At 46.4% G+C, this 23,139-nt stretch overlaps 1 protein-coding gene across 16 annotated transcripts in view; it reads right to left on the minus strand.

Moving 5' to 3' along the window:
* Positions 1-23,139, minus strand: part of PTPRT (protein tyrosine phosphatase receptor type T) — a 1,083,381-nt gene that overhangs the window by 70,991 nt on the left and 989,251 nt on the right. For 12 of the 16 annotated variants that reach the window (XM_070472652.1, XM_070472647.1, XM_070472650.1 and 9 more), the window contains one exon: positions 19,919-20,109. In XM_070472652.1, coding sequence (XP_070328753.1) covers positions 19,919-20,109 — 191 coding nt within the window. The remainder of the gene's footprint in view (positions 1-19,918; positions 20,110-23,139) is intronic. The other 4 variants (XM_070472651.1, XM_070472645.1, XM_070472649.1 and 1 more) reach the window with 1 other exon arrangement.

Genomic DNA, 23,139 nt, shown 5'->3' on the forward strand with positions numbered 1-23,139 from the left:
TCACTGACTCAGGTGTTATTGACATCTGTTATGTGTGAGATGAGATCAAATCTGGTCCAGGAGGAGAGTCATTTGCTTATTCATTCACTTGATGAGTATCTGAATCCCTAATACGTGCTGGGCACTATCCTAGGTACTCAGAATACAAAGAAATAGAGCCCCTTGGAGCTTCCAGTTGATTGGGAGACACAGCAAAGGAACAAGGAAGCATATATAATTTTAAATAGTAGAACTGCCATGAAGAAAATAAAGTGGAGAAGAGGTTCAGTGGTGGGGGAATGAGAATTATTTCAGATTGCACAGTCTGGAATGGCTTCTCTGAGAAGGTGACATTTAAGCTAATTCCTTCCTGATATGAAAAAGGCAGTCATGCCAAGAGAAGTGGGGAGTGGTCCAGGCAGAGAGAACAGCAGATGCAAAGGTGGTAACCGAAGTTAAGGATGAGGTAGGGAAAGCAGTGACGAAAGCATCTGGAGAGGCGGGGAGAGTTCAGGCTCTATGAGGCATTGTGGTCGCTGGTAACAAGCTGAGTGTTATTCTGGGTGTGATGAGAAACCATTGGAGGGTTTCAAGCAGGGCAGTTAGCTGACTTGCTATGTTTTATAAAGCACATTCTGGCTCGTGTATGGAACGCAGACTCTAGGTGGCCCAGGGAGGAACCAGGGAGATCAGTTAGGAAGGTTTCGCAATAGTGCAGGCAAGAGATGAGGGTACCCTGGACCAAGGTGATGGGCATTGGATACAGTGAGAAGGGATTAATTTTAGGATGTTCAGTTGGATATTGCAGGTTTTTGTTTCCCCCCAGAGGCAGACTCAGAAACAAGGATTCTAGTATGAGATTTATTTGGGAGGTAAGCCTAAGGAACACAGTGGGCAGCAGGGGGAAGAGTCAGACAATCGAGGGAAGAAAGTCAGTAGAGGGTAGATCCATGAACAAGTAACCACTGCAACTGGGCTTAATCTCATGGGCCCATCTCGGGCCTCAGAGTTGTCCTCCCAGAGGGAGAAGGAAGTCGGGGTGCTCATCCGCAGGTTCCCATAAGTCACTGTTGAGGTCAGCTCTTAGGAAATCCCTTGGCACTTCTGTCATGCTCAGTAGGCAGGGTGTGCATATGCTTTTTTCTTGAGCAAGTCCTTAGGCAAAAAGACACAGGAGGCGGGCACTGGATAGGCATACATGGGACCAGTGAGTGGGACGGAGGCAGGCAGGGTACCAACATGCCTACTTCAGACGTGGGTTATGATGGAGAGAGACAGGTGAAGGCTGGAAGAACTGAGTGGAGAGTCGCATCTTTTACTGCAATGGAGAAGAAACAGCTGGGGGGGAAACGGGTTTGGGGAAGCAGGAATTAAGTGTTGTGTTCCGGGTGTATAAAGTACTTAGAACCGTGCCTAGGCACTCGCTTCTGAACATGTTCCAAATAATAAGAACAGCGGCGGCAGAAGCCAAGTTTGAGATGATTAGTCAACATCCAAGCTGAGATGCTGACTAGGAAGTTGGATATGGAAGGTCAGAGTCAGAGGGAAGGCAGAGATGAGACTCATCAGTTTAAAAGAATAGGAACTTCCCTGGCGGCCCAGTGGTTAAGAATCTCCCTGCCAATGTAAAGGACATGGGTTTTATCCCTGCTCTGGGAAGATTCCATATGCCACAGGGCAACGAAGCCCATACACCACAATTATTGAGCCTGTGCTCTAGAGTTTGTGCCCTGTACCAAGAGATGCCGCAGCAATGAGCAGCTCGTGCACCACAACTAGAAGGCAGCCCCTGCCTGCCACAACTAGAGAAAGCCTTCATGCAGCAGTGAAGATCCAGTGCAGGAAAAAATAAACAAACACATGAATGAATTAAAAAGAGAAAGAGAGAGAGAAGACAGACAAGGAAAGAACCGCGTGAAGTGATTTAACAGAGTTACCAGCCAAGTCTCACGGAAACTCTGGGGAGGGTGCAGCCACTTACTTCACAGAGAAGAAAGATGGGCATTTCAGGGAGCAGGAACAGCTTTAGAAGCATTAATGCCAGAACACCTCCCGATTACTGCCCTTCTCCTGCCTCTGGAAGAACAAGCTGGCTGTCCTGCTCATTTGGCTTCTGCACTGCTTCTGAGACTGGATTTGTTACCTCCTCAGGCTACACAGCTCCCTGTCAGCAGGGCAGGGGAGAGGAGCTTCCAGTCATCTGAATTCACCAGCCTTGACTGTGCCCACCTATTTCTTACCAGCTCTACATTCTAAGCAAGGAGGAGTCTGTGACCTGATTGGCCAGAAATCCAGCCACTCAGCAGGCGATGTTTTACAGGCAAGGAGGACCACTATCCCAAGCCCAGACCATTCAGGATGCCCCCTTTTCCGCTTCCAGTCTCCTACGTCTATTTCAAGCCAGCCTAGGTGGGTCTTTTCACAGAGCAGGAGTTGGCAAGCTTTTTCTATAGTGGGTCAGATAGTTGGCGGTATGGACTTAGTAAGTCCGGGAGTCTCCGTTCCAACTACTCAAACTCAACTCCGGTGTTGTGGAGTGAAAGTGAATGCAGTCACAGACACAGTGCAACCACACGGGCATGGCTGTGTTCCTCTAAAACTTGATTTACAAAAACAAATGCTGGGCTGGGTTCAGCCTGTGGCTGTAGTTTACTGAGCTTTATTCTAGAAGCATGACCATGTTCCTCAGCTAGGCAGTGGTTGGGGTAGACAGAATGGGTGTCCATTCTGTTACCAAGCCATTCCAGAGTGAATGGAGATGGGGTGAGAGGTGCTTGCCTGGGCTAAGCCATGTTCTCCAACTTAGCTTTGTGCAGGGTTTTAGACTGGGGTAACAGGGCACCTTCCCAGCTGTTACTTGATCAGAATGTAGTTCTCTGGGTGTCAGAAACCCTTTGCCTTGTACCCTGGAGAAGCAAACAGGCACAAGGCTCTATGCTACCTCTGAGTGTGAAAAAGAGCTAGGGAGATAAAAGAGCGCTCGTTCTGCAAGTGGAGGACGTGCGTCTCCTTTTCCTCCCCTTCATCCTCTACTTACTCCTCGTTGTAATTGACCATCACCCTGCATCCCTGTCATCAGCAGCACAGGCCATCCGTAGTCTGCAAACGGCTCCTACTTTTGCATGGAACTCTCAGCAGCCAGATTCCAGCCCTTGGCCTCATCCTCTCATCCCAGCCAGGTAGCTCCAGCTCTTTTAGGCAACTTGCCAGGCCTCTATATTCCTGGGTCTTTGTAGGGGTGGGGTGTGTTGCTCTCAGTCATATCAATGGACTTCCTGATGTTTATCTAATTAATTACATCCACCCAAAGTGGTGTGAAACCAAGAATAGCCCCCTGTGAATGTTTTCATACTCTTTTTTTTTTTTTTTAAATAAAAATCTGCTGAACACCTATTATGCGCCAGGGCTCACGTTACAGTTAGCTTAAAGTTTCTTAATGGTTGAACATTAGAATTGTCTGTGGAAGCTTTAAAACTCCCAAAACTGTGGCCCTACCCCAGACCACTAAATCAGCATCTAAGGGACACAGACATCAGTAGTATTTAAAACTCCCCGAGTGATTCTAATGTGTGGCCATGATTCTTGCCAATAGTGAATTTACCTGGAGAAACACTTTCCCACAAGTCTCCTCTGGCCTTGCTTTTGCCCCTTCCAATCCATTCTCCTGTATAATCAAAGAAATCTTTCTAAACTGTGAATAGGACCCAGTTATTCCCCCTGTCGCTGTCTTCAGGATAAATTCCAAACTCTTAAATACAAGGTCCTTAATGGTTTCACCCCATCTGCCCCTCCAATCTCATTGCTTATCCTTAAATCAATATATCAATGATTAGCAACTAAACACAATGCTACAGTCAATTTCAGGTGTTAGAAACTTCTGAGACTGACTAGATACACGCTGTTCCCTCAGCCTGAAATTTTCTCCCACCTGAGTCTGCCTGCTAAAACTCTTACATATCCTTCAACACCCGGTTCAAGCACCTTCTTTTTGTGAAACCTTCCTCGCTTACCTTCCCACCATGCCACTGCGTCCCAGCTAGCCAGTTACTTCTGTTATTACACGGACTCTCTACATCTGATGATTTGAATCTCATCTTCCAGCCTGATGATGGGCTACTCTAGGTAAGTGGTAGCATCTTATTCACAATGGTATCTTCATAAACCAATGCTGACTTCATATCTCATATGTGCTTGAATCACCCCCTTTGAATAAACGAATGGATGGATAGATGGAACAAAAATAGTGGGTGAGGTGGGTGCTGGGCAGACAGAAGGCAAAGATCCTGGAATCTGAGAACTGGAGGTGACCTTTAAAATAAGTTGTCTGTGCTCCGACCTACAATGGGCTTCCAGACAGCTGATAAAATGATCCCTAACATCTGCTATTTGGATGCCCTCAGTGATGGAGAGCTCACTACACACAGAAGCTTTCTGCTTCAGTTTTGGACAGACCCACTGGGACTTTTCTTTACCCTGTTTCCATGTACTTTGCCTTCGCCCTGATCCATGGGGCCCCTCACATGCTCCCTCTGCACAGTGACACTGCAGAGGTTAATGAATGCCCCTGTCCACCTCCTGGGTGGACACAGGCGTATGTCCACCTGGGGCCCGGGATGGCACAGTTTGGCAGTCGTTTCTATATCCAGGCCGTGCTCTTCAGGATAAACCCAGTGTGGCGATCTCCTCTGAACAATCCTAAATGGTCCTGATGAGCTGTGCTGAGTGGCACTTCTCCGTAGAGACCACACAGACTCCTGGCACAGCTCTGGGGGCCTCCATGTGGCCCCCGGTGGGGGATGAAGGAGAATGGGTGGGCCCGGGGGCTGGGATGATGTTGACAAAGGCAGAGAGGAAACACCACGGGGCCATCCAGGAGGGAGTGGTTATGACTCCTTAAATCGCAGACTTTGATCACACATCCATTTCCATTTTTAGGGAGCTACAATCTCATAGGGGATAATCTTAGGCAGGGAAAAAACATAAGGGGGTGAAAGTATGAAAGGGAGACTCCTCTCCATCTTCAAAGTGAGCCAGCTGAGGGGCATTATTTTTGCATTAGTGGCTAGTTACAGTAGATTGACCAGGGAATGGTGGCAGTCATTAGGAGCTAATCACATTCTTTTGAAACCGAAATTGCCATCTCATTATATTCATCCATTATCAATCTCCACTTTCCTTTTCTCACTCACTCCTGAGAGTGTTGAGCTCTATTTTTACACTTTTCCCTGAGCGTGGAAACGCTTCCAACTCCTCTAGTGTTGCTTTTCTCAGGCGGTCAGGTTTTTTCAGTCCTAAAAGGTACATTTGGGGATGCCTGCCTCTCTGGAGGTCTGAGCTGTAGCAAGCATTGAATCCTCGAAGGGCAGACTCAGAAGGACCTTTGGAGAATGTTACTGCTTCACTGCACAGATGAGCACAGTGAAGTCCGGAAACAGGAAATGACTGACCCAAGAATACATATCAGGTGAGCTCATCTTCCCTTTAACCCTTCTTCTTTCCTTTCTTTGCTGGTGACAGTCTGAGCGCTAGGACTGTGCTGGGTCCTAGAAATAACAGCAATGGACACGGCAGATGAGATCTCATGGGCTTTCTGTCCTAGTTGTATGAAGGTGCCAACAATAAATGAGATAATTATTATTTATGACAAGTGCTACAAAGGCAGGAAACAAAGTCCTGGGATAGACAGTGACTCAGGATAAGGGGCCAAATTAGGCTGGCTGAACTGTGCAGAACTCTTTGAAAAAGTGACATCTGAGAAGGAAAAGCGCAGCCCCTGACTTCCGGGAGCTGGCCTGGCACTCCCAGCTGGACCTTGGTGCTTTCCTGCTGAACATAATTTCCCTGAATGCTAACAACAGACAAGACAACTCTGAGACCCAGGCGGAGCAAGGCAAAAACATGACCACTCTGTAGCTGCACTTAATTGTTCAGTTGTGTCCGACTCTTTCTGACCTCATGGACTGTAGCCCAGCAGGCTCCTCTCTCCATGGAATTCTCCAGGCAGGAATGCTGGAGTCGGTAGCCATTCCCTTCTCCAGGGGATCTTCCCGACTCGGGGACTGAACCAAGGTATTCAGTACCACAGGTGGATTCTTTACCATCTGAGCCACCAAGGAAGCCTATTCTAACATAAACAAACAAAGGCAGGAATGCTGTCCAAGCCCAAACCCACCCCATCCTGGCTCTTATGAGTGACTGCTGCTCCTTGTGCCAATTTCAGCTTTAGCCTTGAGCTTGTGCCCCTTCTAATAAGATTTACCAAGGTACCCAATCCTACCACTTTCTGATGGTGTCCAATAGAACAAAGCCCCACATCGCCTAACACAGCCCATGTCTTAAAAGTCCTTTCTGACATCCTCTTCCTGAGATGTCCCACAGTTCCTAAATCTAGATGGTTCAACTCCAGTAGGTCTCACAGCTGAGCTGAAAAATAGATGATAAGCAGAAGCCAGACATGACAAGAGCTGGGGGAAGAATGTTCCAGAGTGACAGTGGGTACAGTGGCCCTGAGATTGACTGAGGGAAGTGTGTTCTGGAACTTGAAGGAAGGCTCTCCAGAGTTGAGGGAATGTAAGTGACATATCATGCGGATGGTGTGGTGCTCAGTTGAGGTCTTGTGGACCACGGCCAAAGATATGAGATATTCTAAGTCAACGGGGATGCTTTGGACTTTTTTTTTTTTTTTAGTAGGGAGGCTAACCAGTACCAGCATCATGACAAGTGGCTAAGAGCACTTGCCTCTTGAACCCTCCTTCATCCTTCTTGACAGGCTTCATAGACTGCAGGATAAGATTATCACCTGTTACCTGTCCCAGATCAACTCTTCTTCTGGTTGCATTCCACCCACCTGCCCACCATCCCTCCCAGTCATGGAGCTGAGGTCCCCTGGAGCCAGCAGGAGCTTGGATCCCCTGACCACACATCTCAGGCTTCTTCTGCCCCACTCCGCTGAATCATAGCACTCTTCAAGCTACCATGGTCTCCCCCATTTACACTTCAATTTCCTGTTAGAACTGAGAATGGGCCCCCACCCTGTTCCATTTCTTTCACCTGTTCATCCACTAACCTTAGCAGATTCTGTTACAGCTATGATGCCCTCCTTACTCCCTTCAGCTTGGCTGTATCCCTGGAGATAATTGGATATGATATGCCCTGGGGTGCAGCAAAATCAGGCCCAGGCACTGCTGACCAGGCGGTTCCTGGCCGACACTCCAGGGCACAGCTGAGGGCTTGCTTCCTCCAGGATGAGCCCACCCTGCCAGGATTTCCCTGGGCAGGAGATCCCGTGACTCTCCCCATGATTGCACTCCTGGTGCAGGGAAGACCCTGACAGTCTTCACCAAGGAGCAGCCGTCTTACCTGGGTCTTTCATTCATGTATAGTGTGAAAAAAAAATCTCTTGCCATGCATATGAGACAGGGAAAGGCAGAGCTTTGCAAAAGGAGACAGACTAGAGTGTTTGGATATTTTTACATTGAGACTCCAAGTCTCAATGAACTTTTCTGACAATTAAGTCAATAATGAAACCTTCAGGGTAGCAGGTGAGGAGAGGACTTGATTACACAGGGGCAGCACGGGAATCTTCTGCTGATGGAACTCTTCTGTATCCTGAGTGCTTGGGTGTTTATATGACTCCATGCTTTTGTTTAAACTCATAGAACTGTACACACTGCATCCCCCCAATAAACATTGTAGCATGTATTAATAAATTAAAAAAATACACCCATGGAGTTTTACAATGGTTAGTGATGACCAGGGATGGTGCTTACAGGCATCTGGCACATGATAGGTGTTCAGACTCTTCTGCCCCAAGGATAAGCTATCAAGCCTCCTGGGCTCACTCCCAGAATTCATTCTCCTGCTTCCTATTGAGCAGAAACATACAGTTTATTGTCACCAGATCAAAAACAGGGGGTTCCCTGAACATCCTTCTTGGTTTGCCTCAGACGAAAGGGGTTTCCAGGATGTAGGACTTTTGTTTAAAACCGGGACCACCCTGAGGTCATGTGCACACTGCTATATTTAAAATGGATAACCAATAAGGATCTATTGTACAGTGCATGGAACTCCACTCAGTGTTACGTGGCAGCCTGGATAGGAGGGGAATTTGGGGGAGAATGGATACATGCCTATGGATGGATGAGTCCCTTTGCTGTTCACTTGCAACTATCACAACAGTGCTAATCGGCTATACCCCAACACAGAATAAAAGTTTGGAAAAAAATAAATAAAACTAAAAAAAAAAAAAAAACAGGGACCATCCTGAACAAGCTGGGACAAGCTGGTTATCCTAGGTACAGGCAAGACACATATATATTCAGGGAGGGAGGAGGAGTTTCATGGGCCATTGGAAGCCTAAGGTCTGGTCTCAACTGTGGTCCAAGAGTTTGATAAATACCCATGTTTACTGAAGACCATGGTTAGCTGATGGATGGCTGTGCAGGTTGCACATAACTCAAGAGCATCACACCTAAGTGAACACCATGCATCTGGCAGGTATGAGAGATTTCTGCACATATTATGAACATTTTCTGGAACGTGATAAAGTCAAGTATCTTGAGACAGGTGTGTTTTTTGCTATTTCACTCTAAGGTGCTCTTTGAGCTAGCAGTGACCCTGGCAGAGGCCATGCTTTCAACAAATGCCTCCTTCTCTGCTGAAAAGAGCACACCTCAGAGATTATAAATATGGACAGAGAAGGCAGGGGAGGATGACTAATGACGGCTGCTCAGAGTGGCATTAGGAGAGCAAATATTATTGTGTGCTGTGTCACTAAGTAGATGGTAATTTATGAGTTCAGCAGGAGATGCTGAGTTGAAAATCAGATGGCAGCAAGATGGGGGTATTTGTCTGTGACAGAAGCTTGGAACAAGCAGAACAGTTGAGCGTGTGTCTGCATAGAGAGTCACAGAGCTCTCTTTAAAAGCCCCCATTAAAAGCGACACGATTTCCTTTAAATGACAAATTTTAGGTCAGTGGTTCCCACACTTTGGTAGGGATCCAGATAGTCTAGAGAATTTGGTAGAATGCAGAGGCCTGCAGCCTGTCCTGCATCAATGAACCAGTGTCTCAAAGTTCTTTACTAACTCCAGGTGGTTCTGACACATAGCCCAGTTTAAGAACCACTGTTTTAGGGGCATCCCTGTTGGCTTGGTCATAAAGAATCTGCCTGCCAATGCAGGAGACATGGGTTTGATCCCTGGTCTGGGAAGATCCCATACACCGTAGAGCAACTAAGCCTGTGTACCACAACTACCGAGCCTGTGCTCTAGAACCTGAGGACCAAAACAACTGAAGTCCAGGCGCCCTGGAGCCTGGGTTCTGCAGCAAGAGGAGCCACAGCAGTAAGAGGCCTGTGCCCGACAATGAAGAGGAGCCCTGCTCTCTACAGCTAGAGCAAAGCCCACGCAGCAAGGAAGACCCAGCAAAGCCACACACAAATAAATAAAGTCATTCATATAAATAAAAAAGAACCACTGCTTTGGGCAGGAAGGTAGATGGAAACAGCGAATTCCTGGGGAAGACTGACCCTAAAGACACTCTACACACCTACAGAGATAGCCCGTGGATATAAGGGTCTTTCTATGTCTTCTCTCTTTAAGAAATACTGCCTTTTAAGTTTCTGGATGGAACTATTCTTTTATTTTTTTTTGGCTGTGCTGGTCTGTTGCTGCATGCTGGGCATCTCTAGCTGAGGTGAGTGGGGCCTACTCTCTACTTGTGGTGTTCAGTTCAGTTCAGTCGCTCAGTCATGTCCATTCTTTGCGACCCCATGGACTGCAGCACGCCAGGCCTCCCTGACCATCGCCAACTCCCGGAGTTTACTCAAACTCATGTCCGTTGAGTCGGTGATGCCATCCAGCCATCTCGGGCTTCTCATGTGGCCAAGCATGGGGTCAAGTCTCCATGAGTGCAGGCTCTAGAGTGCGGACTCAGCAGCTGCAGTACATGGGCTTAGTTGTCTTGTGGCATGTGGAATCTTGCTGGGTCAGGAATGGAAACTGTGTCCCCTACATTGGCAGGCAGATTCTTAACCACTGGACCACTAGGGAAGTCCTGAATGGAACTATTCTTATTCATAAATTGGTTTCACCAGAACTTTCCAAATCAACTACATTAATATTTGGTATTGCTAAAATGGCAACCCACTCCAGTACTCTTGCCTGGAAAATTCCATAGATGGAGGAGCCTGGTAGGCTACAGTCCATGTGGTCGCAAAGAGTCGGACACGACTGAGCGACTTCACTTTCTTTGACTTTTCATACTATTTTCCAGATGCTTCAGAGAAGAGAAAAGAGCAAGATGCTGGCCTTACCTCCAAGAGGCCTATAGTTTGCTGGGAAAGCTCATACTAGGATACCTCTATTTCTCCCATCCCTGAGTCTGTGATCTGGGAGACCCCTGCATCCCATTCCAGGCTATAGCCTGTTGGCCCTGTCCACACATTTTCTCCATCTTCACATGTGAGCTCTGAGAGGGTGTCTCTGGGTCAACAGCTCTCCCCTAAACTTGAGGTCAGCTAGAATTAAGGGGTGGACTGGCAAAGGCCATGTTAGTTAATTTTTTTGTTGCTGATGTTAATTCTGTTCAGGAAAACCATGAAAACTTCCTGTTTATCTCCCTAACTAGTTTCATTTTGAGTTTTCTCATTTCCTAGACAGGCATCTTTCTTTCCCATGTAAGAGGTGACTTGCAATATTTCAATTCCTTTATGTTTCTGAGCTCCTAAATGTGTGGTCTGCTCTGTCACACATGCTTTTTCTCAACCCAGCCTTCTACTCTCTTCAACTCAGTGTCTAATCTTTTAGAAAATTTCTGATTGTTCTTGAAGTAATAACTGACCAAAAGCAAAACTAAACAGCAAAACCTGCTTTCACCCTGGACTGCCCTTTCTCAAAGTGTGTTAACTAGGGTTTTTTATATAATTACATGGTATGGCAAGACCGTGAGCTTCCTCTAAAGTAGGGTCTTTACTCTTTTTATCTATCTGACTATCCCCAGCACTCTACTCAGGGTAAGGTACTCAGTAGGTACTCAATAAATGTTTCTGGACAAATGAAGCATAAGCATGTATCATCAGGCTTAAGGAGTCCATGATATACAATCAAACGTTTCACAGAAGATGAAACATGGACCCAGAGATGGAAGAGTCTCACTCAAGTCTACCCGTGATGTCAGAGGCAAATTGGGAACCAGGTCTTGATTCTCAGTTGAGATAGTTTTCTACGGTAGCACCTCAAAATTGCTCCTTTGATTGGGGCAGGTTCCAGTTAAATAGAAAATATCTATTTGCTATGTTGTAAACAGAATACCAAGCGGAAAAATAAAAATAAGCTCAAAGGAAAAGTTTCAGTTAATAGTCTCTTGAACATGAGCACTTTCTTAATAGGAAAAACTTCCAAGTGTGAAACCACAGGGTTCAAACTCCAAGTCTGAAACCACATGATGTGTTTGGGACACCTCTGGAAATGGCCCACTTTCTCCTTATTTTAATCCATGGACTGAAATAAGCAGGTGGAATCAGGTCTTTCTGTTTTGGTCATTATGAGTTTCCAGAGCTGGAGATCAAGCATGGTATTCCCTTTCATGATTTGGGCTTCTGCCACTAATTCCCCAAGTCCTTACCCAAGAATCACTCATTTGCAAATTGAAGAGCTGGACCAGAACCCAGAGGTTACCTACAGTGGGATGTTTTGTGACTCTCTTACCAAGTGAAGGGAGAAAAAAGAAAAAATTGTAGGAGCAGAAGGTCAGCTCTGTCTCTGCTTGGGTGGCTCTGAGCAGAGCAGAGGGCACCTGGGGGTGATTTGAAGCATCTATCTCCATGGTTATACTCCATCAAAGCTGCCTGCGCAACACCACCCACAGATGACTAACAAAGATGGCAACACTGGCCACTGGCCTCACCCCACACAAGCCATGCACACGGTGTGTCTGCCCAGAGCTGGAAGATGAACAAATGTTTGCTCTTCATTAGGCTGTATCATATGCCTCACAGCTGTTCCTTGTTGCCTTAAATAGTCTTAATGGAGCTGTAATAACCAGATACCTTCTGGTTTCCCTACTGGGCTTGTTCTATTCATTATGACAACAGGCTGCCTGGATTGGACTGGGATTAACACGCTTCTCTTCCTTCTCTCCATCACAAAGTCACCTCATCTTCTTTCCCCGAATCCTTCCCAAACGTGATATTCAGCTGACCCTGATGGTGGCTGGGGTTCTAGGATTCACAGACAAACCTAACTCTCCAGCCAACATCTGTTAACATTTGATGGCTTGCTTAGGGTTTCTGTTTTGTAACTGGGGGAAGTTGGGGGAATTTGGACTGGGGGTGATAGGAAGGGGAGGAAGGAAGACTCTGAGATCCAAGATCATGTGCAGAAGCCCCTTGACTTTAATGTGGCTGTGTTCCAATAGCAGGGTAGATTTGAGGGGTCACCACACGCTTCCATAGGCAATGGATGTCACCAGCAGTCTTTACTGCAGGGGAAGGGAGGGGTCTGTGGGCACAAACAAGCCAAGTGCTGGGGACTCCATGGGTCTCCTGAGACCAGTGACTCTATCTTGAAAGTACATTAGAGTCATCTGGAGAGCTTAGAAAATATCGATCCCTGGATCCCACTTTCAGAGATTCTGATGTAATTGGTCTGAAAGACGGCCTGGGTGTTGGTGTTCTTAAAACTTACCCGGGTAATTCTAACGTGCAGTCAACATTGGAAGCTTCTAAGACTCAGATCTGTACGGGAAATGCAGTTAATTTGCCTTAGGCCTCCTTGAGTACTTAGGAACACAAGGCCCCCCAGTCAGTCATGGTAGCTAAGGCTTGAGACATAACTAGCAGGGTGGGAGCTCCAGAGAGTGAAGTCTAGTGGAGATACAGGTAGGATGGAGGAGCCACCTGGCCTGGACAACTGGTTCCTACTGAGACTCCCAGCCCTGCACGGACAGAGCACTCTTTGGATCCCTTTGACCAATGTCTTCACTCTCATTGCATAAATATGAAAAGGGAGGCCCGGAGGGGAGGAGTAACTGGCCCAAGGTCACCCAGATACTTAATCAAAGAGACAGGACTTGAACCTAGGCATTCTGACTCTCACTTCAGGACCGTTCATGCATTATTTCAAGTCACTGAACTTAAAATATATATTCAAGTTTACATGTTCAAGAGAACAAGATGATTTTATGGCTCTATATGAAAGAATGTGTGTGGGCTTATCTGGGCTCAGGGCCCAGTCTCCTGGTTCAGACAACTTCATACTTTCCTTGAATTACTGTTCCAGCTGCCTACCTGTCTCTGGTTTCCCTGCTCTGGTCTATGACAAAGAGTTGCATCTAAAATGTGAATCCAGCTTAAAAAATCCTGCTTTTTGCAGTAGCTCCCCATTACTCCTGGAGTAAAATCCAAACTCCTCAGCCTGAAAAGACCCCCTTGCCCCAACACCATGCCTGCTTAACAATTTCAGCCCCATCTCCTTTTATGCTCCCTCCTATTTCTCCAGGTTTGACTTAGACTTCATGTCTTCCAGAAAGCCACTGGCCATCCAACCTCAGGCTAGGCTCAATGTATCCCACCTCCACGGGTTCTGATAGCACTCCATTTAGTTTAGTTCAGTTCAGTCACTCAGTCATGTCTGACTCTTTATGAGGTCACTCAAACTCACATCCTTTGAGTTGGTGATGCCATCCAACCATCTCATCGATGACCTCTGTCGTCCCCTTCTCCTCCTGCCTTCAATCTTTCCCAGCATCAGGGTCTTTTCAGTGAGTCAGTTCTTCACATCAGGTGGCCAAAGTATTGGAGCTGTAGCTTTAGCATCAGTCCTTTCAATGAATATTCAGGACTGATTTGCTTTAGGATTGACTGGTTGGATCTCCTTGCAGTCCAAGGGACTCTCAACAGTCTTCTCCAACACCACAGTTCAAAAGCATCAATTCTTTGGTGCCATCTTTGTTTATGGTCTAACTCTCACATCCATACATGACCACTGGAAAAACCACAGCCTTGACTAGACAGACCTTTGTCAGTAAAGAAATGTCTCTGCTTTTTAATATGTTGTCTAGGCTTGTCATAGCTTTTCTTCCAAGGAGCAAACGTCTTTTAATTTCATGGCTGCAGTCATCATCTGTAGTGATTTTGGAGCCCAAGAAAATAAAGTCTGTCACTGTGTTCATTGTTTCCTCATCTATTTTCCATGAAGTGATGGGACTGGACAGCGCTCTGAGGATGCCTCTATTGTGACATTTTGCCAAACAGTGAACTAGTCAGTTTATATGCCCATCTCTAAGAATAAGCTCTATGAACTCAGTTGGTAAGGAATCCGCCTGCAATGCAGGAGACTCCGGTTTGATTCCTGGTCAAAAAGATCTGCTGGAGAAGGGATAGGCTACCCACTCCAGTATTCTTGGGTTTCCCTTGTGGCTCAGCTGGTAAAGAATCTGCCTGCAGTGCGGGAGACCTGGGTTCGATCCCTGGGTCGAGAAGATTCCTTAGCAAAGGGAAAGGCTACCCACTCTAGCATTCTGGCCTGGAGAACTCCACGGACTGTACAGTCCATGGGGTCGCAAAGAGTCGGACACGACTGAGCGACTCTCAGTCTCCCCATAAGCCAAGGACTCTATCTTGTCTCCTCACTTCCCAGAGACCAATACAATGCCTGGTCTAGGAAAAGTGCGTTAACATCTCACAGCTGAAATTCTGTGAGACTGAGTCCTTGGTCCTCATCTCTGTCTAGACTCACTGACTGAACAGTCACATATCATCTCTATGTCAATGATTTCCCAGACTGTCTCCAAAGCCCAGGCTTCTTTCCCAAATTCCCGTCTCATACATCCAGCTACCTACTTTCCATCTCCACTAGGATATCTATTGGGCAGCTTAGTTCAGAAAGGAACTCCCCATTCCTTCCTTATCCTCACTGTTCCACCTGCAGGTTCCCATCGCCACTCGTGGCAACTCCATCCTTCCAGGGTCTCAGATAACAACCCTGGAATCGCCCTGACTCCTCTGTTTCTCTCAGTCTCCATGTACGATGTGTGAGGATTCTGTTGTGTTGGCTCTTAAAATACACTCATAGTCCAACACCTTCTCGCCACCCCTGCTGCCACATTCCAGATGAGTCAGCACCATCTCTCCACTGAGCTTCCGCACGGCCTCTCCACTGGCTTCCCTACTTTTACACTTTCTTTCCTTTGTTTCCATTCTTCAAATAGTAACTAGAATCAGTCTTTCAAAATAATGTCAAGAAATTATCACTTGTCTTCTGGAAGCGCTGCAGCGGCTCTCGAGCCCATTCAGAGTAAAAGCCTAAAGTCCTAATAATGGCACTATATGGTCAGGCCCCCTTTATTTTTCCAACTATACCTTGTATTGCTTTTCCTCCAGGTTCAACTATAGGGCCTTATATAAGGCACTATTTGGTCAGGCCCCCTTTATTTTTCCAACTACACCTTCTATTGTTTTTCCTCCATGTTCACTGTGTTCAGTGAACTCACTGACCTCACTTGTACATGACCTCCGTGACCTCACTCATGACCTCCTTGTACATGCCAGACACATTACTCCCTTGATCTGACTCCTTCCCTCTGGATATTTTTCACAAAGTCTCTGCCCACATCTCATAATTAAAGACGGCCCTTTCAGTCTGTCCAGTATTGGAGCCTCCTTCACTTCGTGTTCCTGAAATACACCCCCTCCCTTCCCCGAACTCTTTCATTTCCCATGGCACGTCCTTGTGGAAGACTGTATGAGCCACAGATCAGAGTTTCCACCTGCTCCTGTTTTGTATTCTCTTTTAGATCTTGCGGCTGCCCCTCCCTTCATCAAGAGATGGAGTCTAGGGACTTCTTTGGTGGCTAAGTGGCCAGTGGCTCAGATTCTGCGCTCCCAATGCAGGCAGCCTGGGTTTGATCCCTGGTCAGGGAACCAAGATGCCACGTGCTACAAACTAAGAGCTCATATGCTGCAACCAAAAGACCCCACATGCCGCAAAGAAAACTGAAGACCCCATGTGCTGCAACAAAGACTTGGCACAGCCAAATATATAATAATAAAATAAATTTTAAAAAAAAGAGAGATGGAGCCTAATTCCCCTTCCATAGAATATAGGCAGTTTTTGTTTGCTTATAACCAATAGAAAGTGGTAGGAGTGTTCTCTGTGGTGTCCAAGCGTAGGTCACAAGGGGTGATGCACTTGCCACTTTGTTAGCTGGCAGGCTCACCAATGGAGCCCTGCGACATTACGTAAGACGTTCAAGGATCTTGAGGCAACCATGCTGTGGAGAAGCCAGGCTACCTGAAGAAGCTTAGTACAGGTGTTCCAGCTGGCTATCCCAGCTGAGATCCCAGATGACAGCCTACATCAATTGGTAGCCGTGAGTGAAGACACTCCCACATCACTTCAGCCCTAAGCCATAGAAACTTCCAAGTCAAGGCTTCAGACATCATGGTGTAGACACAGATTACCCCTGCTGTATTCTGTCCAAATTCCTGATCCACTGAATCAATGCACATGATAAATTGGTTGTTTTATGTCACTAAGATTTGGGGTAGTTTGTAACACAGTATTTTTCACGGTCTACCACACTATATTATTGACTAACATATTACAGTAAGTAAGTTATTGTAAACTAACTTCCTTATTTTTAAGTCTATTGTTTATCTTGAGGTTCCTCTGCTAGAGGCTATCTGCTAGAACACAAGTTTCACAAGGACAAGGATCTTTGTCCATTTTTGTTCTCTGGTGTATCCCAAATATCTAGAATAGCCCTTGGGAATAGTAAATACTCAGTAAATATTTAATGAAAAAATTTGTAACTGACTGAAAAACTTAACTGAATTTTAAAAGACACAGCTTGCTACAGCTGAGAGGTCCCTTATATGTCAACTTGTCAAACCCACTCATTTGTATGAAAAAATTGAGCAGGGTAGGGGAGTGACAGGCAACAGACAGAGCACATGTGTGTGGGTTTGAGAGTAGGCCTGAAGACCCGGGAATCTTCTATCTATAATAGGAAATGGTCTTCAAGTAGATTTGTGATTCTTTGCTCAGTCTGTAGCTTCCAGACATCACAGGAGCCTTGATGATCAAAACAACATCCAGCTACAGTCTCCGTTAGTGGAAAGACACTGTGGAAAGACTCCTATTAAGTAATGTTTTTAATTAATCTCCAGTTAATCAGGAAATACTGTTAACTAGAAGCTAAGCATTCAAGCTAACTGATTAATATAATTGGAACTGATTGAGGGCAAGTCTAGTCTACTTAATGCTATTTCTGGTTGAAGTTCAAATGATGGAACAACATGTATTGTTTTCTCTCTCACTATAAAAGCAGTTAAATTCCATGCTAGAAAGTTTGGAAAATACAAAAAAGCACACACACAGAAAGGAATGTTAAAAAAGAAAATAAATATAACCCAGATCCCACCATACAGGGATGGATGATTTTAAAAGTGACATCATTCTGGGTGGCAGTGCACCAAAATTGGCAAATGTATTTGTATTTCTGTTTTCAAATTTTAGATTGCAAATTCTTAGAACAGTGTTTCTCAGGCTTTGACTGCTTGGCCCCCTTTCTGATAAGTCACACAGATTGATCTCTTAATGCTATTTGAAAATTTGAAACAAATTAAATATTATGACTGATGACTTATGCAACCTTTATGATACTGGCCATGACTTTATAAACAACACACCCTCTCCTGACATTCGCTCAGCAGACAGATCTACATAAGTGAGTGTAAGCACATACATGTGTCCCCCTCCCCCCATCACACACACTTTAAGGGCTTGGGATTGAAGCAGGAGATAGATGGGCCCCAGGCTGAGCAACTCCAAACAGTCTCCCCTGACACTTCAGAACAAGAGATAACAACAGAGCCCTGCCTGAATAAAAGATGAGCTGATCACACTTTTTCTCATTCTTGTGATCAGGGAGATATCCCAGACCACATGTGAGCAGAAAAGATTCTCAGGGGTCAAAGGAAGGAGGTGGGGGGGGGGGGGTGCCAGCCCATAATATGTCCTGCCAACCTCCCAGAAACCCTCACACTAGAAAATTCATCTTGGCTGAAAGATGTGCATGCACATTGGAAAGGGCCCTGACTCAGACCAAATATGCACACGAGCAAGAGGACTGGCTGAGGGGACCTGGAAAACTGCCCCCATATAAGCGAGCTGAGCCACTCTTATTGGGCGAAAACCACTGAGTCCACCTGTGGATTCTTCCACATGTATGTCACTTCTAGTAAATGCTTTATCTGCTTCACAATCTTTGTCTCTTTGCTGAACTTTTTTTTTTCAAAGTAGACAAGGACTGAGGTCCTGCTTCCAGCTGCTGTACCCCACAGCCCCCTGAGACCAAGATCATTCAAGCAACCTCCTAGGAAATAAGGCCCAGGGAGGTGAGGTGATGAGACAATCTCCTGCGATTCTTATCCCAATATCCTCCCAGAATTTATAGATTGGATATGTGAAAAATGCTATTTTACCTAGACCATATTTGAAATTAACTGCTAGTTCTCCTGAGCTGGTAATTACTTACATTCATTGACATAAACGTTTTTGTTCTCATAAATGTGTCAAACGTTCCCCTTGCTACGTGTTTTACACTCTCATAAAGTTTTAGGACCAGACAGGCCCTTAGTAATCACCGTATCCAAACTCTTCATTCAACTAATAAAGACTTTTAAAAGTCAGATTGCAAAACCGAGAGGCCACACAGTTTGTTGCGTTGGGGTCTGGATCCCTCCCCCAGAGTTTGGCACAATTTCATGACCTCACACAGCTTCTGAAATACTGCTGTGTAAGCGCTTTCTCAGAATACAGTCTGAGAGTTAAACTTAGTCCTCGGTATCAAGAATTCCAAATGTGTAGCATCTGAGTCAACGCATTTTCACTGCACACACTGAAACTGAACCTAGCATATTTGGGCCACATGCTGCATGTGAAGAAAAGAAAAAACACCACCACCACAAGAAAACCCAGTGCAAATAACCCAGAGCCTGGCACACAGTAAATACTCAAAAGATATTTTGGGAAAGGAGGAGGAGAGGGAGAGAGAGGAAAAGAGAAGAATGAGATGCTCTTTCCAAAGCTGCTTGCAGCTGCATTCTGACTGGCACAGGAAGGGTGCAAAATTCCTCCAGGGGAGTGAGGTGCTCTTTAGGGCAAGAAAACATCTTAAGGAGTTCCTCCTTTTTTCATTCTACTTTTTGCTTGCAAAAGGTGAGGCCTAATGGGCAAGGAGTGAAACAAAAGGAGTGAGATAAAGAAAGCTAAATTGTTCTGCATAAAAAAAGTAAATGGAGTATGGGAGTTCTCTTTTGGCTGCTAGAAAAAAAGGAGGAGGAAAAAAAGGAAAATTTGAGGACAGTGAAAAGAACTTTGGGGAAGGAAGTGGACAGAGACCTGTCAGGTGGCCTCAGAAGGACTTGTATTCAGGTGCTTCCTGTAAGGCAACCTTTCTGTGATTTCCCAAACCTCAGTAACAACTGCTGTCACACGTCCCTGGCAAGAGAGACAGGCTGGGGAGCAAGGTAAGGGATGTTTTCCAAAGCAAGGATGCGGAGAGGTACAGAGAAAGGGGGGACGGTGGTCATCAGATGAGATATTGACTGGGGCGGGTGCTGAAAACACAATAGAAGCATGACCATGAGGCAACAGGTGACCAGGAGCAAGCAGACCTCCTGGAAATCACTGGAAGGCACCTGCTGGTTTTTCTTCAATGTGTAGGATGGGGACTCAAGTCATTCTCTCTTCCTACTGAAGGAAGATGTGACTCCAAACTGATGCAGCAGATCTGGGTGGGGACTGAGACCGTGTATTTCTGACATGCTCCCGGGTGCTGCTGACGCTGCTGGACCATACTTTGAGTAGCAAGACTGGAGCATCCATGAGGCTTCTGCGCCCATGAGGGAGTTTCCTGCAGGGTGGTCTCTTACCTCATACTCCTCCTTGAACCCGTAGCCCTGGCCCCTCTTCATCTGGGTGATGTGCTGGAGCAGGTCAGCCACCCGGATGGCGGGCTGGAACTGGTCCCGGGGATAGCTCATCTCCACGGGGTCGCAGGCTCGGTAGGGGTGAGTCTGGATCGTGAGGGTGGGCTGCGCCAGCTCCCCGCGGCTGCCATCTGCTTCAAAGAGAAGGAGGCAGAACAGGCCATCACCTATAGGAGCTTTGTCCTCTGTCCTCTGTCCCTCCCCCAGCTTGACACGGGGAGGACCGAGGGAACCAACTCAGGACTACTGATCAGGGAATTTCAGAAAGATCAGAGATGTGTGGCTTCCCTGGCCTGGCTGCAGTGGCGGGTTTAAAAACTAAACAACAAACAGACACAATAACTGGCGGTCTGTTTCTATTTCAAGGGTGCATCTTTGTGGAGTAAAGCCAAGCTCCCAGATTGGCTGTCAGCTCTGTCCATCCTCCAGGCTTGCCAGGGTGGTCGTGGCCAATCCAGGCCAATCCCAGAACCAGTGAGAAGCCAGGCAGGCTGGATACTGGGGGCACCCTCCTGCAGCCTGCCTGGAATGTCTTGGTGGTCCCTGGAGAACAGAGCCACGTGTCTGCTTCTGGTCCATTTGACTGTATCCTTGTGACCTGGTTTCTCTACTAGTTTGTTTCCTTCAGGTTGTGCTCTGGGAGGAATTGGAGCCAGTCTTTGGATCCACAGTAAAAAGCAGGGACCCTCACCCTCTCAGCTGCTCTCTCCAGCTCTGGCATCTGCAGTGTGATCATTTCCTGCCTACTGTCTGATTTCCCCAGCACGTAACAGTCTTAATCCTGGAGTGATGCTGTGCCTACCTCGCAGGTAGAAAGGCCTGAACCTCTTCCTTCAGCTACTTCTCCCAGGTCCGGGCTGTATATCTGATCTCCTTCATCACCTCTCCTTGGTATAAGATCTACAATCTCCCCTGTTAACAATCTTTAGACACATTGAATTGAGTTCACTGCCCCATATTAGTTGGGCCACCCTCAAAACTGATGCCTGTTGAGGGTGGAATTTGAATTCCTCTGCTCCCCTTGTACCAGTAAAACCACTTTCTTACCCTCTGAACTCCCTGCCAGCTACACACTGTCAATGTTCTAGGGCCAGTGCATCTTATTCAGAACCATTCAGGCTTTGTCTCTCCTCCCAGAGTCGTGGACAGTCTATGCCCTAGACTTCGGTGTTTGTGGTGTGCATAAAATGAGGATTGCCAGGTTTAATGTGTCTCACCCAGATGTTTTCAGACACTGCAAGGCACCAAGGCAGACCCCATGAGGGCTATGCCACACTCATTTCCTGGGAGGTTTAGCTGTATTTCCTCATTTTCTGCAACTTTTCTTTGCAGAACCCATGCATCTTTCAGTCTGTCTCTATGTCACAATAATCCATCAAACACTGATTCTGTAAAAGTGAACTTCCCTCCTATGTGTCAGCATGAGCAAAGCTGTTTCTAGTAAGGAAACGATTGCCAACAGAAAGACTAGAACTTACAGGTTTATGCACCAGGAAGAAGGGCCTAGATGTAAGAACATGATGTAAGAAGGTGAGATGTACGCATATGTTTCCTGGCAAGCACAAGGAAAATACAACTTATTTTTCTCCTCGGATGTGAGGTTATAGGTAACACATCTGCACTGGCACTGCTTCGACACAGAGCTGGCAAATGTGGGCACTGTGTCCCTCCTCCATCACACCCTTGTGATTGGGAGTTAAGATTTACTGAGACTTCACCCTGTGCCAGGAACTCTGGCAGGCACTGGAAATGCTCAGAAGACAGGTTTCACCCTTGACAGTCTAGTACAGTGGTCCCCAACCTTTTTGGCATGAGGGACTAGTTTCATAGGAGACAATTTTTCCACGGATCCAGGGTAGAGGATGGTTTTGGGCTGATTCAACTGCTTTGCATTTATTCTGCCCTGGCTGATCTGACAGGAGGTGGAAATCAGGTGGTAATGCGAGTAATGGGGAATGGCTGTAAACAGATGAAGCTTCATTCACTTGGCTGCTCACTCCTGCCATGCAGCCGGGTTTCTAACAGGCCATGACCTGGTAGCAGTCTGTGGCCCAGGAGTTTGGAACCCCTGTAAGGTGGACAGACAAGGATGCCCACTGGAAGCACAGGAGGAGAAGTGGGAAAAGCCAAGCACATCTATGTAACAGCAAGGGGACTGGGATGGAGTGGAGGTGGAGGGCGGAGAGGTGATGGGGGTAAAGTTGTAAGATATGGAATGAGGTAGGCCTAGAGAGGTGTGAATGTCTATGAACCTTCAAGCCTCTAGAAAGGATTTTAAGAAGATGCCTTCTCTTTAAAGACATATTATGTCTTGTAGCTCAATGATAAAGAACCAGGTTGCCAAGGCAGGAGACATAAGAGATGTAGGTTCAATTCCTGGGTTGGGAAGATCCCTTGGATAAGGGCCTGGCAACTCACTCCAATATTCTTGCCTGGAGAATCCCATGGACAGAGGAGCCTGGCGGGCTATAGTCTATAGGGTTGCAAAGAGTCAGACATGATGGAAGCGACTCAGTACATATGACTTGCAGGCGTTCCAGCTGCCATGGATATGTGGCATCCTTCTGGTGAATATCACCCGTGGAGCTGGAGAAGAAAGGAACACTTGGGTTTGCTTCTCCAGATGCTGTACTTCATGGTTTTCCAGGACAGGATGAACCAGAGTCAGTGCCTAGAGCCCTGGGAGTGTCTCCCACCTAAGCCACCATCATATACATGGACAGATATCTTCAGAGACCCATGGGCCTGGGTGGCCTGGGAGACCAGCTATCTAGCAGAGAGAGACTTCTTAGGATCAAGCACCTGATGATTTTTGTGAGATGCCAAGTGTTTCCAAAGCCAAACAGCTACCAATATGAATGTTTTCCTCTAAACATATTGCTAGACAGACTGTAAACTCGATGTCAGCAAAACCAACACTGGAATGGAAAATAAATGTGTCTGAAATTTAGCAACTTGTATCATTGTAACATTTGTAATAATGTCAGCGCTGGTGCTAATGATGCTGTGAAGACTCGGAACCAAGGGATTTTCAAGGTTTATTAATTCAACTAGTTGGACTCCCTTTCCCAATGTATCTTACTTCACCTATTCCCTTATTAACCTCTGATAATGCAGAAGTGATGCCTTTTATCACACCCCATTTCACCAGACGCACTATACTT

The sequence above is a fragment of the Odocoileus virginianus genome, chromosome 9 (genome assembly GCF_023699985.2).
Source record: "Odocoileus virginianus isolate 20LAN1187 ecotype Illinois chromosome 9, Ovbor_1.2, whole genome shotgun sequence".
In the NCBI taxonomy this organism is placed as follows: Eukaryota; Metazoa; Chordata; class Mammalia; order Artiodactyla; family Cervidae; genus Odocoileus; species Odocoileus virginianus.